Genomic DNA, 19,239 nt, shown 5'->3' with positions numbered 1-19,239 from the left:
CAAATTTTCGTGCTTCTTCTGGATCCGAGAACAGTCTGTTTTGTTGTCCTGGAATAAATATTTTCAATACCGCAGGATGCTTCAGTGTAAATTTATATCCTTTCTTCCATAAAATCGCTTTTGCTGTATTGAACTCTTTTCTCTTCTTTAGGAGTTCAAAGCTTATATCTGGATAAATGAAGATTTTTTGCCCTTTATACTCCAGTGGTTTGTGGCCCTCTCTTACTTTTTCCATTGTCTTCTCCAGTACCTTTTCTCTTGTAGTATATCTTAGGAATTTTACTACAATAGATCTTGGTTTTTGTTGTGGTTGTGGTTTAGGGGCCAATGCTCTATGTGCCCTTTCTATTTCCATTTCTTGCTGTAGTTCTGGACATCCTAGGGCCTTAGGGATCCATTCTTTTATAAACTCCCTCATATTCTTGCCTTCTTCATCTTCCTTAAGGCCCACTATCTTTATGTTATTTCTTCTGTTATAATTTTCCATTATATCTATTTTTTGGGCTAGTAATTCTTGTGTCTCTTTGGTTTTTTTATTAGATTCCTCCAATTTCTTTTTTAAGTCTTCTACCTCCATTTCTGCTGCTATTGCCCGTTCTTCCATCTTGTCCATTTTTTTCCCCATTTCTGTTAAGGTCATATCCATTTTATTTATTTTCTTTTCTGTGTTGTTTATTCTTCTTCTTAAATCATTGAATTCCTGTGTTTGCCATTCTTTAAATGACTCCATGTATCCTCTAACAAGAGCAAGTATATCCTTTACCTTGCCTTTCCCTTTATCTATTTCACTGTATTCTTCCTCTTCTTCTTCCTCTGGGTTGACCATCTGTTGTTTCTTTGATGCCCTTTCCTCCTCTTCTTTCTTGTTTCCATTGTCTTCTGTGGTCTCTTCTTGCTGCAGGTGTTCTGCAGCTGTCGTTGCCGGCTGTGGAGATCGACTCCCCAGCTGGTCCCCCCTCCCGTCGGTGTGTTTTTTTTCATGCGCGGTTGCGCACTTTTACTCGGCTCTGTGAGCCATTGATGTAGTTCTTTTTCCACCGACCTGAGGTAGTGGGCTCCTCTCTCCACAGCGGGCCTCTTCGGACAGGTAAGGCCTTCACCTTTTTCCTCCGTTGTCTTCTCTTCCTCTCTTCTTTCCGTTGATTTTGATTTTTCTCCTTTTGTCTCCATCTTCTTTCCACCTTTATACTCACTTTTCTTTAACTTGTATTTCTGTGCCTTTGTATTTTCTCTTGTTTTTCCCGACTTTTCTGGAGAGGGCTGGAGTTCACCGTCCGGCCACTACTCCATCACGTGACTCCTCCCCAGGGTCTAAAAGCTTTGACAGAAAAGCAACTGGCTGTCTACAGACTGCCCTCTCTTGTGTTAGTACTCCGGTGCCCACACTGTCTGGTTTCTGGACAGGCAAAATTAGGGTATTAAAAGGTGACAAACAAGGTTCGAGTATACCATCTTTCACCAACTGGTCAATTACTGGCTGCAGCCCCTTTCGGCCAGCCATCGGAATTGAATACTGCTTTCGTCTAATTACTTGCTCAGGATCTTTTAAAGTAACTTGCAAGGGAGGAATATCTAACACTCCTCTATTGCCTCTTTTTTTGCCCATACTCCAGGATTTATTAGTTCCCGATCCTCCTCGGTTAATACATACAATTGAACCCCGATACCTGATTCCTGTGGTCTGGTGCCGATAGCCAATTGGTCCTGTAAATCTCGTCCTAACAAACAAACTCCAGCTTTGGGAACTAGTAGAATGTCCTCCGTTACTATCTTCTCTCCCATTTGTATTCTTACATCCCTTAATACAGGGACCGTAAAATCTCTTCCTCCTACTCCCGAAATCATTACTGTCCCCTCTATCTTAACACCCTCGGGTGGTTGTAAAATACTAGACCGGGCTGCCCCAGAATCTACTAAAAAGGTCATCTTGTCACTGTGGGGTCCTATGCTTAAATTTACCAATGGTTCTCCGTGCAGCCCCACGGTGTGTATTGACTGAGAACCATGACCCCCCCTATTCATAATCTGCTTCCATCAGTGCGTAAGATCGCATCTCCCTGGCTCGCATTGGGCATTCTCTCTTAAAATGTCCCTCCTTTTTACAATGGTAGTAAACTAATGCTCCTGTTTCCCAATTCCTACTGGGATTACCACGAGGTCCCGGGAACAGTCGTCGTCCCCGGAATTTCCCTCTACCCTTGCCCCTGCTCTGGTCTCTACTCTCCTACTCCTGGCACTCCTCCCAATGTCCAGGAGCTGGCACACAGCCCCCACCCTTTCCTTGCTCTCCCTCCACGACTTCCTTGACTGCCTGCATCAAAATCTTAGCCTTTCCTTTCTGTTTATCCTCAGACCTCTGGACGTATGCCCTTTGTGCGATCTGTAAAAGCTGTGTTATTCCCTGTTCATGCCAATTCTCAGTCTTCTGCAATTTCCTTCTAATGTCTGGGGCTGAATTTGTAACGAAGCCTGTTAATACTAATTGTTCACCCACTGGGGATTCTATATCCAGACCCCCATATTGCTGTATGGCCGTACGCAATCTATTCAGAAATGCAGAGGGGGTCTCCTCGGGACCTTGGGGAACCTCAAATGCTTTCTTAAAATTCTGTCCCTTTGGAACAGATTTCTTGATTCCTTTTATCAGATTAACCCTATATTCCTCCATTAATGTGCGACCATCATTAGTATTCTTATCCCAATTTGGTTTTGCCAGGGGGAATTTAAGTTCCCCAGGTATCGCCTCTGGTCCCCCTTGGTGTTCCCTATCCCAGACTCTAATCCCTGCCTGGCGAATCATTCCATGTTCATCCAAAGTGAACAGAGCCCTAAAGATCGATGTTAACTCATCCCATGTATATATATTTGGTCCCAAAAATTGATCTAATTGTTCGGCACATCCCTGAGGATCCTCTATCAGGGAGGTCATTTCTCTCTTAAAGTTACACACCGTACTAGTCAGGGGCACATTTACGAAACCGAAACCCCCTCCCACGGGAACTTCCCGTAAAGGTCTCATCCAGTTAATTTCTGGCTTGTCCTCTCCTTTATAATGTCTAGGTTCCTGCTCTCCGGAAAATGAATCAAAGGGTTCTGCCCTTCCCTCCCAGAGGGTCTCACACTGTTCTTTTTTTTAAAATTTTTTAATTTTTAACACCATAAATCACATTAGCCATGATATACACTATTTCTTTTTCACACATATACAGTGACTTTTTCTCCCCCCACTCCCTCCTCCAAAGCCACCCCCCCACCCCCCCCTCTCATCCATTTTAGGTATACAATCTAGGTTGCATTAAGCCAGTCAGACAATGTTGTCATTCAACAAAAATACACCAGAAATTCTACTGAGTCCATTCTTTTCTTTCCTTCTCCTTCCATCAACTTAGGTAATGTTTGTCCCCGGTAGGTTTTCGCTATTGTATTTAATGTAAGGCTCTCATACTTGTTCGAATATTTCAATATTATTTCTTAACCTATATGTTATTTTTTCTAATGGAATACATTTATTCATTTAAATTTAGTAGTTTCTTCCTTTTAATTTGGTTATGTATTCCATTAATATTTAAAGTCATATAGTTCAGCGTAGCCCTTTTATATTTTGTTTATCTTCTCTTTCCGTTTTTCCATCATTACCTTTCCTCCTTTTCTGAATCAAAGTCTCCTCCCTCTCTTGTCAATAGAGGTGGTAATCTAGTACTTTGTGAATGGGTCATCATACCACCCCTACTTTCTTCTCCTTTCTTTAGCTGTGGGGGAGGAGGGGAAGGTGAAGAAGGGTAGAGCATAGGAGAGAGGGGAAAGATAGGAGCCGGCATAGGAGGAGCATAAGGTGGAGGAAAGGAATGTAACACATCCCATCCTTGTGTTTCAGGGACAAAAGGTTCCTCATCCTTCTTGTCCTTACATTCCTTTTCATTCAAAACCAGTTGATTAACCGATCCACTGAGCCAGCAGGCTGCATATTCTCTGCTCTCAATATTATCTCTTTGATTTTGATAGAGCCAGATGTTCAATGCCTGACACATCCAGTTCTCATTGGATCCGAACTTTGGCCAATATACCGAATTCCCTTTTATCGGGTTTTTAACCCATTCCAGACAGCAATACCTGACCATGGTCTGTTTGTCTTTCCCGCGGGTTCTCCCCGCACCCCAATCAGATAGCATTAATCCTAATGGACTTTGCTTAGTTATCTGATCTTCCCATCCTTCCTTAGGACTATTTCCCTTGCTACTCACACCTCCCATACTAACAGGTAAGTAAAATTCCTCTTACCGGGATCCAGTAGCTATTCCTAGCGCGCTTCCTTAACGTCCTCCTGTCGTTTGTTCTCAATGCCTCTTCTCGGATATCACTTGCTTCATCCACTGACCAGTCACCCGCCGTCCGTGAGTCCACCTGAATCAGTCGGGGTGCACCTACCCTTGTCGTCAGACACTCTGTCAGTGGAGGGAGTGGGATCCTGGACGAACCCCCATTTGTGAGAAACAGAAGGACCTTCACAGAAATTGCTCGAGTCAAAAATTGAGAACAAAGAACATTTATTATACAACAATGCAAAGTTGGGTGCTTCCCCTTACCCTGGGAATACACACACACACTGGGGCTCACCCAACTTTTATTCAGTTTATTTCGGTATAGAAGTACCCTCCTCCTTACATTCTTCTGCCTCCTGGATGAGTTTGGCATTAGGCAATCCTTTCTGCCTTATTCACACCTTATGTTACTAACTCTTATATGCAGAACTTGCTAATTCTGTCTAAGACTAGAAGACCCTTATCTTATTCAGACTAACTTTACTTCCTACATTCTATTATCTATCCTTATCCTATTCATAATGGCTTTATTCATTACACATATATCCATACTAGCTTTCTTCATCTCTCATATTTTTATATTAGTTTTACTCATCTCTCACAGCATGATATTTGACAAACCATGGTGGTGAAACGCTTGGTGATGAGTAAAAACACAATGCCGGAGAAACTCAGCAGGTCAAACAGTGTACTTTATGTAGCAAAGATAAAGGTATGTAACCAATGTTTCAGGGTTGAATTTGGTGATATTCTGGTCTGACAAATGGTTTCTGGTCTCTTTCAAACAAGTTATTAAATTTAGAGGTAAAACACAGGATTCTGTTGACACTGGTGGTTAAGTGAAAAAAAACCCACAAATGTTGGGAAAACTCAGCAGGTCAAACAGTGCCTTTATGTAGCAAAGGTAAAGATACATCACCAATATTTTGGGCTTGAGCCCTTCATCAAGGTGTGGAGGAACAAAAGTGGGGAGGGGGGCAGTGAGGGTGGGAGATGATAGGTGGGGGGGGGAGAAATGCAGGAAGGAGTGGGAAGGAGTAGGCAAAGTGGAGAGAGAGAGAAAGGAAGTAGGAACTGGAATAACTAGTTAAAGGGAGGGGGAAAAAAGGCAAGCTGATTAGTGGAATGCAGTGAACTCAATGATCACATCCTGGGGTTGGAGAGTGCCCAGACAAAAAAATGAGGTGTTGTTCCTCTAATCTGCAGGTGATCAGGGTGGGGTCGTGTGAAAGGCCCTGGACAGACATGTGAGCTTGAGAGTGTGACTCAAAATTGAAATGGTTGGCTACGGGGAGGTTGCTTTTGTTGTGGACAGAGAAGAGGTGCTGGGGGAAGCAATCTCCTAATCTCTGACCGGTCTCTCTGAAGTAGAGAAAGCCACAGAGGTTGCACTGGATGGAGTGAGTAAGTTGCATCACCTGAAAGGTCTGTTTGGGTCCTCGGACCATGGTGAGCGAGTTGTAGGTGCAGGTATTACACCTCCTACGACCACAGTGGAAGGTGCTGGTGGGTGGGGGGGCGATGGTTGGGGAGGGAAGAGTGCACAAGGGAGTCTTGGAGGAAGGGGTCCCTACAGAAGGCTGAGGGGAGGAAAAGGAAAAATGTGTCTGGTGGTGGGGTCCTTGTAGTAAGTACTGGAAATTCTGGCAGATAATGTGTTGGATGCAGAGGCTGGTGGGGTGGTAGGTGAGGACGAGGGGGATTCTGTGCTTATTGTTTCTAGGGGTTGGGGCCTAGAGTAGATGAGCAGGGAATGGAAGAGATGCAGGTGAAGGCTGAGTTAATAGTGGTGGAGGGGAAGCCATGCTTGTGGAAGAAGGCAGACATTTCAGAGGCTCTGTACTGGAAGACCTCATCTTGGGAGTAGATGCCACTATTAACTTGGCCCTCACCTGCATCTCCTCCATTCCCTGCTCATCTGCCCCATCCCCCCTGCCCGAATAAACAATAAACACATAATCCCCCCGTCCTCACCTACCACCCCACCAGCATCTGCCTTCAACACATTATCTGTCGGAATTTCCGGCACTTACTATAGGTCCCCACCACCAGAAACAATTTTCCTTCTCCCCTCTCAGCCTTCTGTAGGGACCACTCCGTCCTTGACTTCCTTGTGCACTCTTCCCTCCCCAACCTATTCCCCCCACCCCCTGGCAGCTTTCACTGTGATTGAAGGAGGTGTAATACCTGCACCCACATCTCCACCCTCGCCACAGTCTGAGGTCCCAAACAGACCTTTCAGGTGAGGCAACACTTAACCTGTACCTCCAAAGAGCTCATTTACTGCATCTCGTGCACCCTCTGTGGCCTTCTCTACATTTTGAATGGTGGGAGGAAATCAGAGCCCCCGGGAGAACATACTAACTCCTTACAGACAGTGTGGTATTTGAATGCTGTAAAAGCATTGTGCTCACTGTGCTGTAAGGATTTCAGGCATATTTATATGTGTATGACAATAAACTCATGATCATTATTAATGTAGCAGATTCAAAAGCAGCTGCCAGATTGACAGAATTTATCTTTGTCCTTTTTCACTCAAATTACTTTGCCGTGACTGGCCTTCCTGGCATTGACAATAATTGGCAACGCTTTTTGAGCATCCCCTTGTTCTTCTCTGCTCTGTGGGTTGAACATCAATAAATAGGAGGGGGAAGGATAATCTCCTTGCATTAACTGAAGGATGGGAGGAAACTGACAATGGTTTACTCCCACCCTTCAAAACATAGGGTGTAGGTTAATTGGAGTATTTGGACAGCACAGGCTTGTGGGTCAGGAGGGCCTGTTACTGTGCTGTATGTCTAAATTTAAATTAAAAAAAAAAAAATTTGATCAGCTGGAGGAACTCAGGAGGTTGAGCAGCATCCACGGGAGGAAAGGAATGCTTGTCAATGTGGGGTAAGAAAAATGTCAACCAATGTTGCTCAACCCACTTAGTTTATAGACCATAGCACAGGACAGGCCCTTTAGCCCATGTGCCTGTGCTGAACATAAAGCCCAAATCAAACTAACACACTGATGCACACATTTGTTAGCTTTCCCTCTGTAGTGCACGTTGAAAGAATCAAGGCTTTTATTAACTAGAAGACTGGAGCGTATCACATGGAGGTCGACCAGTCCAGAATGATCTGGGTCTGGCTAGGAGCAACCCTTTAAGACCTGCCAGTAGGCATGGCTACGCTCTCAGCCAATCACCGCCATCCTATACCACAATATATACATATACACATTGGTGATAGAATCCATACAATCACATCCTCCATCCTGTTTACATCCATGTGTCCATCTGGAAATCAAGCAGCTGGGTAAAATATTTGCCCCATTCGTTTCCTTTAAACTGCCCACCCCCACCCTTAAATGTATATTTTTTTAAGTGTGTGATTTGGTGAAAAGATTCTGACTGTGCATCCTATCGACGGCCCTCATAATTTTGTAAACTTTTCTTCGGCCCCTTCTCAGCCTTGGATGCACCAGAGTTCAGAATTGGGTTAATTGTCACAAGATTTGTTGTTTTGCGGCAGCAGCATTATGTATTACAGGTTTTAATTTAAGTTTAATTTAATTTAGACATGCAGCATGGTAACAGGCCTTTTCGGCCCTTGAGCCCATGCTGGCCAATTACACCCACATGCTCAATAACCCCGCGGTACATTTTGAACGGGGGGAGGAAACTGGAGCTGTCGGGGAAAACCCACGCAGACATGGGGAGAACGTACTAACTCCTTACAGATGGCGCAGGATTTGAACCCCAGTCCCGATCGATGGCACTGTAACAGCATTGCACTGAGCACCACGTGCCACCCCTTGCTACAAAATTGCTATAAATATAGTTTGTCCAGCAAATAATTTTTTCCTCCAGATTTCAGCATCTGCAACCTCTCAAGTGTCTCCGATTAATGTAAGGACTTGGTTGAAGGTTTATCCAGGAATGGTATCCAGGGAGTAGTGCTAAGGGAAGGTGTATGTTTGTGTCCGTGGTGTATTTGTGCATGCTTTATACCAGAACGTGTTTCTTGCAGAGTGCTTTGCACATGAATTGCTCACAGGCCAATGATATCGAACTGTACAGCTACAAGGAGCATTTGATTCAAGCCAAACTTCTTGGAAAGCCCTTTTCAAATGACACATGGTGCAGCTGGGAGCCATTTGGTGAGTGATTACATTGGGATCAGGAACTGCTCATTGTGAGCATATTCATTTTGTTGGAAAAATATAAAAAATTACAGGCTGAACTGAAGGAACATCAACGTGGGGATCAGCGGTGGAGGAGCAGAATCGCAAGATAGTAAGGGCAGCGCTTCAGATTGGCTAAGCATAAAAGTGCTGGAAAAACTGAGCAGGTCATGCAACATCCATAGGAAGTAAAGCACAATTTGAAAAAAAACAATGCCAGAGCTGCTGTAATGGCAGCACATCACTGGTGCGGACCTGGAGGAGGGGAAACACAGCGCTGCTCTGCAGGATCCTACCGCTTGGCTGTGATATTACAGGCTTCACATACCCCGTTAGAGGAGCCAACAGTTTTTTTTTAAAACATCCTGCAACTGCGAGGTCTGTGCCCAAGATGGTTGCGCTTGTGTTTGGCGGCGGATCAAGAGTGGTTGCAGACCCCAGGGGAGCAGCGGACCAGCGCAGGGCATCAGAAGCCCCATCAGGGGGGGAAGACCCACCCCCTCCATTGAGAAAGAGAACCAAAGGAGAAGACCCTAAAGGAAGGTGACCATGGCAGCAGAGCAGCCAGGGGCTCGGTGGACTTGCAGTCGAAGGACTCACACCAGTCTGCGGGCTGTTGGAGTCTGGCTCGTGAGACCAGGTATCGGAATCAGGATTCGAGAGGGTGCTGAGGGCAAGAAGGGTTCCCGAAGGGCCTTGGGTGCTGAAGACTTCCTGATCTTGTCAGAGGTTGAGATCTGGAGCCTGAGGTGCTGATGCTTTAAACAGGAGTCTGTGTGGCTGCAGAGGCTGTGGGGGTGCTGTAGGCAAATCCATGAACACTCAGTATCTCTTTTGCTTCTCTTTCTCCTATTGTTAGGGACTCTCTTTTGCTTCTCTTTCTCCTATTGTTAGGGGCACTGGGCAATGCTAATGGCAACCCTTTGTTTGCTTGCAGCAGGCAAAAGATAATGAATTTCATGTATGTTACTTTTTTTGTATTATTACATGACAATAAAAGGAATCTTGATTCATACGGTTTAGTTAATAAATCGTAATTAGAATCAAGGATGAGAGAACGCTGTTTTGTTGGGTTGTGCTGGTACAATCGGATGGCAAATGAACTTGTATAAACTTGAACTTGTCATCAAGTGTAAATGTTTTAATACTGACTGTGATAGTACAGATCTATCACCAATGTACATAGTGTATATAGTTACTGTATCTAGACTGTGCTTACAGCGATTGGCTGAGAGCTAAGCCACACCTATTGTTTGGGCCTTAAAGGGTTGTGTCCCTAGCCAGGTCGGATCATTCCGGACTGGTCGGCCACCTGTGAAGAGCTCCGGTCTTTTGCTAATAAAAGCCTTGGTTTGGATCAACAAGTCTTTGGTTCTTTCGACGAGCTCTACAATTTTATTAGCAAAAAGAATTTTTTTTGAAAGGGATGGAGCGTTTAACTCGGCCAGAAAAACTTGATATCGACCCACAGTCAGCTACAGCCTTCAAAGCCTTTAACTTCTGGCTGCTGAACTTTGAAAACTTCCTGAGATTCATTCAGGTGGAGGAGGATAACCAGCGTCTAACAGCATTGCTGTCTATGGTGTCCTTGAGAGTCTACGAGAACATCCAGGATGAGACCACTTACACCGCAGCCATAAAGGTACTGAAGGAACTGTATGATCAACCGGTGAACAGAGTTCATGCCCGGCTCATGCTTGCGTCGAGGAAGCAACAGCCCGGTGAGTCCAGCAGGGCATATTTACAAGTACTAAAGGCATTGGGCAAGGACTGTAACTGTGTGGACAAAACTGCTGCCGAGATCACTAGCGACCTCGTCCGGGATGCCTATGTGGCCGGGCTCCGATCGAACGAAGTGAGGCTGCGTTTGCTCGAACAAGGGGTAGAAAAACTAGAGGACGTGGCCCGGATTGCAATCACAATGGAGGATGCAGCCTTAAAGTCCACCGAGCTCTCTAGGGACTGGACCCCTCGCTCTGATGTGAGTAAAGTGCCCTTCTACCCTACCCCTGACGGCCTGTCGGCTGCTGCTACCCTGCCCCGTGCGAACCCAAAATGTTATTTCTGCGGGAGGAACAAGCACAGCAGGTCCCAGTGCCCAGCAAGAAAAGCCAGGTGCCAGAAGTGCCTTAAAAACGGCCACTTTGCTGCAGTCTGTAGGTCTAAAATGGCCGCCAGCAAACACAGTGCCTCGTGTGAAGCCCAACTGCCACTATCCCATTCAAACTCTTCTTCCCCAGAGCTCTCGTCCAATGAGAGCGAGGGCTCCCCTGCACGGCAACGCCTGACGTCACGGAGACGCCGAACCCGGAAGGGGCAACCCACCGTCGCAACCATGGTGATGGCCTGCCTCTCGCCCGCCGCTGCTGCCGCCGCCACAGTCACCCCCGGGGCCGACGCTACCGCCGCTGCTGCCGCCGCCACGGACACCCCCGGGGCCGACGCTACCGCTGCTGCCGCCGCCGCCACAGCCACCCCCGGGGCCGACGCTACCGCCGCTGCTGCCGCCGCCACGGACACCCCCGGGGCCGACGCTACCGCCGCTGCTGCCGCCGCCACGGACACCCCCGGGGCCGACGCTACCGCTGCTGCCGCCGCCGCCACAGACACCCCCGGGGCCGACGCTACAGCCGCTGCTGCCGCCGCCACGGACACCTCCGGGGCCGACGCTACAGCCGCTGCTGCCGCCGCCACGGACACCCCCGGGGCCGACGCTACCGCCGCTGCTGCTGCCGCCACAGACACCCCCGGGGCCGACGCTACCGCCGCCGCAGCCACCCCCGCGGCCAACCAGGTGCTCACCCTAGCGTCCATCGCTGACGACCGCCAGGGCCCGACCACCGATCACGAGCAACTACAAACCCCACTACTTACCATTTACCCGCCACAACAGCACTTCCGGGAGGTTCTCCAACCTGCTCCTCGAGCGTTGACTACGTCATCCCGTTGCGTGACGTCATCCCGTTGCGTGACGTCATCGCGCAAAACTCGCCTGTCAACTGCTTCAATAACATTAAACCAGCAATGCTCTCATCCCCTCACCAGAGCAATGGAACTGATTAAAGTGCATGGACACTACACCAATTGCTTATTTGACTCTGGGTCAACTGACAGTTTTATCCAGCCAGATCTGGCCCTCCATTGGGGACTTGACATTATCCCCACTACCCAGAGGATCTCATTAGCGACGAGGTCGCACTCGACTGGGATAAAGGGGTATTGCATCGCCACGCTGGAAGTACAGGGCGTGACGGTCACCCACTTTAAATTATTCGTCCTTCCCCAATTGTGCGCCCCAGTGTTGCTGGGATTAGACTTCCAGTGTCAGTTCCAAACGGTGTCCCTACACTTTGGGGGACCCCACGCCCCCCTCTCGGTCTGCCATCGCCATCGCCCCACTCCCGAAGCACCCAAGCAACCCGCCCCCGTGCCCCGGGGCCAATCCTGCGGCCTTTCCACACTCCGGATTGCCCCGCCAGCACTCTTCGCAAACCTCACCCCTGGCTGGAAGCCTGTGGCCACCAAAAGTCGGCAATATAGTTACGAAAACAGGCAATTCATTAGGAGTGAGGTGCGTAGATTGCTGGATGAGGGCATCATCGAACCCAGTTCAAGCCCCTGGAGAGCCCAGGTGGTGGTTGTCAAGAATGGGGAAAAACTACGGATGGTGGTCGACTACAGCCAGACCATTAACCGCTTCACACTCCTGGATGCGTACCCCCTGCCACGCATCACGGATGTGGTGAACCAGATCGCCCAGTACCGCATTTTCTCCACTATTGACCTACGTTCGGCCTACCACCAGCTCCCGATCCGCTGCGAGGACCGACCATTCACGGCCTTTGAAGCGAATGGGCGGCTATATCAATTTCTCAGGGTACCATTCGGGGTCACAAATGGTGTCGCGGTCTTCCAGCGGGAAATGGACAGGATGGTGGACCAGAACGGGCTAACCGCTACCTTCCCGTATCTGGACAATATCACCATCTGCGGCCACGACATGCAGGACCATGACGCCAACCTAGACAAATTTCTTCAAACTGCCCGTCAGCTAAACCTGACTTACAATTTGGACAAGTGTGTTTTCCGGACCACACGACTCGCTATTCTAGGTTGTGTGGTGGAAAACGGGATAGTCATGCCAGATCCTGACCGCATGCGTCCCTTAATGGACTTACCCCCCCCACATACCCAGAAAGCTCTCAAACGCTGCCTGGGCCTTTTCTCTTATTACGCACAATGGGTTCCAAACTACGCCGACAAGGCACGTCCTCTTATCAAGACCACCTCTTTTCCCCTCTCGACCGAAGCCACAGCGGCTTTCAATCGAATCAAATCTGACATCGCTGCTGCGACGCTGCACGCGATCGATGAGTCTGTCCCGTTTCAAGTCGAGAGCGATGCATCCGACTTCGCCCTGGCAGCCACCTTGAACCAGGCCGGTCGGCCTGTAGCCTTCTTCTCCAGAACCCTCCAGGGTCCGGAGAGTAGACACTCCTCGATCGAGAAGGAGGCCCAGGCCATAGTTGAAGCGGTACGTCGTTGGAGACATTACCTCGCTGGGAGGCGCTTTACACTGTTGACTGATCAACGCGCGGTCTCCTTCATGTTCAGCAACACCCAGCGTGGTAAGATAAAAAACGACAAAATCGCCAGATGGAGAATCGAACTCTCCACCTTTAACTATGACATCCTGTACCGGCCTGGTAAGCTCAACGACCCGCCTGACGCGCTCTCCAGGGGGACGTGCGCCAGCATACAGATGGACAGACTACGGAAACTCCATGAGGCGCTCTGTCATCCAGGGGTCACTAGGTTTGCTCACTTTGTCAAGGCGCGCAACTTACCCTACACAATTGAGGAGATCCGCTCCATGACCCGAGCCTGTTCGGTGTGCGCCGAATGCAAGCCCCACTTCTTCCGTCCGGATAACTCCCACGTCATCAAAGCCACCCGCCCCTTCGAGCGTCTTAGCGTAGACTTTAAGGGACCCCTACCGTCGACCAACCGTAATACCTACATCCTTACGGCCATCGACGAATACTCCCGCTTCCCATTCGCTGTGGCCTGCCCAGACACCACTGCCACCTCAGTGATACAGGCCCTTCACAGTATTTTCACCATCTTCGGGTACCCCAATTCCATCCACAGTGATAGGGGGTCCTCATTCATGAGTTCAGAGCTGCAACAGTACCTTCTGGAGTGTGGCATTGCTTCAAGCAGGACCACGAGCTATAACCCACGCGGTAATGGCCAGGTCGAGAGGGAGAATGCCACCATATGGAGAGCGGTTACACTGGCTCTCCGGTCTAAAGGTCTCCCCACCTCTCACTGGCAGGAGGTTCTCACTAGTGCCTTACACTCCATCCGCTCCCTCCTATGTACTGCAACAAATGCCACCCCCCACGAAAGGATGTTCCTTTTCCCGAGGAAATCCGAATCGGGAACCACTGTACCGGCATGGCTCACCGTCCCTGGCCCCGTCCTTTTGCGACGCCACGTCCGGCACTCAAAGAATGACCCCTTGGTCGACCGAGTGACTCTACTCCACGCGAACCCACATTACGCATACGTGGAGTTCCCAGACGGGCGGGAGGACACTGTTTCGGTGCGGGACCTAGCTCAGGACGCGGTAGACCCAGCAAACCCCCCAACTCCTTATGCTCCAGGCCCCGTGCCACAACAGAAGGACCAACAGCACCCCAATGACTCGGGCCACCCTGCCGACAAAACGACTGGGGAATTGAGCGACGGAGCAGTCGCACCCGATGAGCCCGCTGGTGACACCACTCCAGCGACCCCAATCCCGGCACCACGGCGGTCACGCCGGATGGTCAGACCCCCTGACCGCTACAGTCCTTGACCTACCCCTTTTCATTCTCTCCCTCGTTTTTGTTTTTTTTTTTCCCCGGGTCAATTCTCCAAGAAGGGGTGAATGTGATAGTACAGATCTATCACCAATGTACATAGTGTATATAGTTACTGTATCTAGACTGTGCTTACAGCGATTGGCTGAGAGCTAAGCCACACCTATTGTTTGGGCCTTAAAGGGTTGTGTCCCTAGCCAGGTCGGATCATTCCGGACTGGTCGGCCACCTGTGAAGAGCTCCGGTCTTTTGCTAATAAAAGCCTTGGTTTGGATCAACAAGTCTTTGGTTCTTTCGACGAGCTCTACACTGACAGAGTCTGGCTCCAAGAGTTGCATCATCTCCTGACCCTCTCCCCTGTTGTTTTCCTGCACAGTATGTCTATTTTGCAGGGAGCTCTGACATATTGTACACACTTGGTCCAAGCAGAAGACTTTTGGAATGAGCAACTCAAAGATGTGCTCTCACTGAGTAGAGATTAACATTCTGTCAGTCCTAGATGTTAAAATCTAGCCACAAATGACAGTGAGATCAAGAGAACTCGAACCAGTCCTCATCGAGGGCTCAGTCATGGAGTGGGTCAAGAACTTCATATTTCTGGATGTCAGCATCTCTGAGGATCTGTGCTGAAGCCTCCATGTCAATGCAATCATGAAAAAGACTCTCACCAGCGGCTATACTTTGTGAGGAATTTGAGGAAATTCAGTATGTCACCAAAGACTCTTGAAAACCTCTACAGGTTTACTGAAGAGAGCATTCTGACTGGTTACATCACTGCCTGGTATGGAGGTGCCAATGCTCAGGACAAGAAAACACTCCAGAGGGTTGGTCACTCACCCTGTGATATCTACAAGAGGCGGTGTCTTAAGAAAGTAGCCTCTATCCTCAAGGATCCCCACTACCAGGCCATGCCCTCTTCCACCAGGAAAAGATACAAAAGCCTGAAGATGAGCACTCAGTGACATAAGGACGGCTTCTTCCCCACTGCCATCCGATTCTTGAATGATCAATGAACCAAAGACACTACCTTACTTTGACCTTTTTCTTGCCTGATATTTATTTATTTTGTAAGGTGGTTTATATAAATGTTTGCACTGTGATACTGCTAAAAAAAAACAAAATTTTTTGTGACTTTTTTTTTAAATTTTTTTTATTTTTCACACCATAAATCACATTAGCCATGATATACACTATTTCTTTTTCACACATATACAGTGACTTTTTCTCCCCCCCCCTTTCCTCCCAAACCACCCCCCCACCCTCCCCCTCTCATCCATTTTAGGTATACAATCTAGGTTGCATTAAGCCAGTCAGACAATGTTGTCATTCAACAAAATTACACCAGAAATTCTACTGAGTCCATTCTTTTCTTTCCTTCTCCTTCCATCAACTTAGGTAATGTTTGTCCCCGGTAGGTTTTCGCTATTGTATTTAATGTAATGCTCCTATACTTGTTCGAATATTTCAATATTATTTCTTAACCTATATGTTATTTTTTCTAATGGAATACATTTATTCATTTAAATTTAGTAGTTTCTTCCTTTTAATTTGGTTATGTATTCCATTAATATTTAAAGACATATAGTTCAGCGTAGCCCTTTTATATTTTGTTTATCTTCTCTTTCCATTTTTCCATCATTACCTTTCCTCCTTTTCCATTTCTGTTTTCTTATTTTCAACTCTTTATAAGACAACATTCCTACAACATCCAACATTTTCCTTATTCTCCTATTTCTATCTTATTTATCCCCAATCTCCCCTTCACCTCCTGAGTTGTCCTTTATCCCTTGTCGGACAACCACATCTCCCCTCTCCATTTGGATTTGCGAATCCACTCGCAAGCGTCAACTGATTTTGCAGTGACCGCTATTTCCCCCCCCCCAGCCTCCCCCAGAAAAGATTTCACTTTTCATATGTCACAAAGGTCACTCTTTTAATTCCCTCCTTATTCTCCCTATTCCATTACCTTCCCTTATTAATTCTTGTCTATACTATCTATATTTTCCTCTAAGTACAGATACATTCATGTATGCTCATTGTCTCTATTCACTCTTATACCTCTTTACCCGCATACATATCAATCGTGATCATTTTTACTCTCATTACCCGTCTTCATCCCTCAGTCTATTTTTGTCTTTACCCACATACATATCAATCGTGATCATTTTAACTCTCATTACCCGTCTTCCTCCCTTAGTCTATTTTTGTAATTGTTCTGCAAATTTTCGTGCTTCTTCTGGATCCGAGAATAGTCTGTTTTGTTGTCCTGGAATAAATATTTTCAATACCGCAGGATGCTTTAGTATAAATTTATACCCTTTCTTCCATAAAATCGCCTTTGCTGTATTGAACTCTTTTCTCTTCTTTAGGAGTTCAAAACTTATATCTGGCTAAATGAAGATTTTTTGCCCTTTATACTCCAGTGGTTTGTTGCCCTCTCTTACTTTTTCCATTGTCTTCTCCAGTACCTTTTCTCTTGTAGTATATCTTAGGAATTTTACTACAATAGATCTTGGTTTTTGTTGTGGTTGTGGTTTAGAGGCCAATACTCTATGTGCCCTTTCTATTTCCATTTCTTGCTGTAGTTCTGGACATCCTAGGGTCTTAGGGATCCACTCTTTTATAAACTCCCTCATATTCTTGCCTTCTTCATCTTCCTTAAGGCCCACTATCTTTATGTTATTTCTTCTGTTATGGTTTTCCATTGTATCTATTTTTTGAGCTAGTAGTTCTTGTGTCTCTTTAGTTTTTTTATTAGATTTCTCCAATTTCTTTTTTAAGTCTTCTACCTCTATTTCTGCTGCTACTGCCCGCTCTTCCATCTTGTCCATTTTCTTTCCCATTTCTGTTAAGGTCATCTCCATTTTATTTATTTTCTCTTCTGTGTTGTTTATTCTTTTTCTTAAATCCTTAAATTCCTGTGTTTGCCATTCTTTAAATGACTCCATGTATCCTTTAATAAGAGCAAGTATATCCTTTACCTTGCCTTTCTTTTCTTCTTCTATTTCCCTGTACTCTTCCTCTTCCTCTTCTTCTTCCTCTGGGTTGACCATCTGTTGTTTCTTTGTTGCCCTTTCCTCCTCTTCTTTCTTGTTTCTATTGTCTTCTGTGGTCTCTTCTTGCTGCAGGTGTTCTGCAGCTGTCGTTGCCGGCTGTGGAGATTGACTCCCCAGCTGGTCCCCCCTCCCGTCGGTGTGTTTTTTTTCATTCGCATCGCGCCTGCACGAAGTATCGCGCATGCGCGGTTGCGCACTTTTACTCGGCTCTGCGAGCCATTTTTGTAGTCCATTATTTACCGACCTGAGGGAGCGGGTTACTCTCTCCGCAGCGGGCCTCTTCGGACAGGTAAGGCCTTCACCTTTTTCCTCCTTTGTCTTCTCTTCCTCTCTTCTTACCGTTGCTTTCGATTTTTCTTTTTTTGTCGCCATCTTCTTTCCACCTTTATACTCACTTTTCTGTAACTTTTATTTCTGTGCCTTTGTGTTTTCCTTTGTTTTTCCCGACTTTTCTGGAGAGGGCTGGAGTTCACCGTCCGGCCACTACTCCATCACGTGAGTCCTCCCAATTTTTTGTGACATTCATGACAAATTCTTATTCTGAAATTTTGTTTTGGTGAACACTTTAGCATTTTAGTTAAGTGGCTGGACTTACCCCTTGGACCATTGATCCAGAGGATGATTTGATTCCCAGCATGGACATTTAACTTTGGTTGATTTGGCATAAACAAGAGTGAAAAGAAAGTATCAGTACTAATTACATGACATTACGTGACTGAAGCCAATCTGGTCCACTGTTTCTTCAGGGAAATGGACGGCCTTGAGAGAGAGGAAGGATTTAACATGGATTTGTGGGACAATGTTTTTCACATAGAGGGTGGTAGGTATATGGAATGAGCTGCCAGAGGAAGTGGTGGAGATGTTCCATTACGGCAGCACAGTTACTGCAACACTCTTATAGTGCCAGTGACATGGGTTCGAATCCAGCGCTGTCTGTAAGAAGTTTGTGCGTTCTCCCCGTGTCTGCGTGGGTTTTAACCATTCAAGAAATGTACTGAGGGTGTAAGTCAATTGGGTGTAATTGGACAGCACAGGCTCATGGGCTAAAAGGGCCTGTTACCATGCTGCATGTCCAAATTTTTGATGGGGGTTCTTGGTAACTAGGCGGGAGAGCCCTAGAGTCGACTACTTTTTAAATGGAACTGATACAGACTGAGTTTAGTCTCCAAGACAGGCCATGCAATTTTTTTAACCACTCTCTGGCAGGATGAGTGTCAGCATCACTGGAATTACCTGCCCATCTCTTTTTGCCTCTTACTTCAGGAGGTAACTGAGAGTCAACCTCATTGGAGTCCTATGGAGACACAATGAGCAAGGAAGTCATATAGTTGGAGCTTTACAGCACTGAAGGAAGCCCTTTAGTCCAACATGATTGTGCCAAACAAGTTGTCCACCTGAGCAAGTCCCTTTTACCTGTGCTCAGCTCATATTCTTCTCACTCTTCTCTGTCCATGTCCCTGTCCGAATATCTTCTAAATGTTTTTAATTTAATTAATTTTTAAAATTTAGACACAAAGCACAGTAACGGGCCCTTCTGGCCCACGAGCCCGTTCCCCCCACTTACACACAATTGATCGACAAACCCAGTACATTTTTAACGGTGGGAGGAAAACAGAGGGAACCTTGTGTAGCAAAACAACCTGGCAAGAGGATGCTTGCTCAATGTATCCAAAAAATTTCAAGAAATTGGAATCAGCATTGTCTTTCAGATATTCAGTAATGTTTTCTCACTCTGCTGTCAGGATTGCTGGGATCTTTACCAGTGTCACCTGGGACTGGTCTTCAGCATATTAAAAATAACTTCATATGCTGCGATAAACATCAGAA

General features: G+C 46.8%; 2 protein-coding genes across 7 annotated transcripts in view; both read left to right on the top strand.

Annotated features, from left to right (window-relative positions):
* LOC138738590 (glucose-6-phosphate exchanger SLC37A1-like) overlaps positions 1-19,239 on the top strand; it is a 91,132-nt gene that overhangs the window by 26,903 nt on the left and 44,990 nt on the right. For 5 of the 6 annotated variants that reach the window (XM_069889108.1, XM_069889111.1, XM_069889110.1 and 2 more), the window contains one exon: positions 8,336-8,465. The exons of the other annotated variant lie outside the window; for it this stretch is intronic. In XM_069889108.1, coding sequence (XP_069745209.1) covers positions 8,336-8,465 — 130 coding nt within the window. The remainder of the gene's footprint in view (positions 1-8,335; positions 8,466-19,239) is intronic. 6 annotated transcript variants of the gene reach the window in all.
* On the top strand, positions 8,476-15,896 carry LOC138738589 (uncharacterized). Its single transcript, XM_069889107.1, has one exon. The coding sequence runs from the start codon at positions 9,916-9,918 to the stop codon at positions 14,350-14,352; it is 4,437 nt and encodes a 1,478-aa protein (XP_069745208.1). The 5' UTR covers positions 8,476-9,915; the 3' UTR covers positions 14,353-15,896.

This window comes from Narcine bancroftii, chromosome 7, assembly GCF_036971445.1.
Source record: "Narcine bancroftii isolate sNarBan1 chromosome 7, sNarBan1.hap1, whole genome shotgun sequence".
NCBI classification, from domain to species: domain Eukaryota; kingdom Metazoa; phylum Chordata; class Chondrichthyes; order Torpediniformes; family Narcinidae; genus Narcine; species Narcine bancroftii.
Note: the sequence above shows the minus strand (reverse complement) of the source record. Positions and strands in the feature narration are given on the sequence as shown.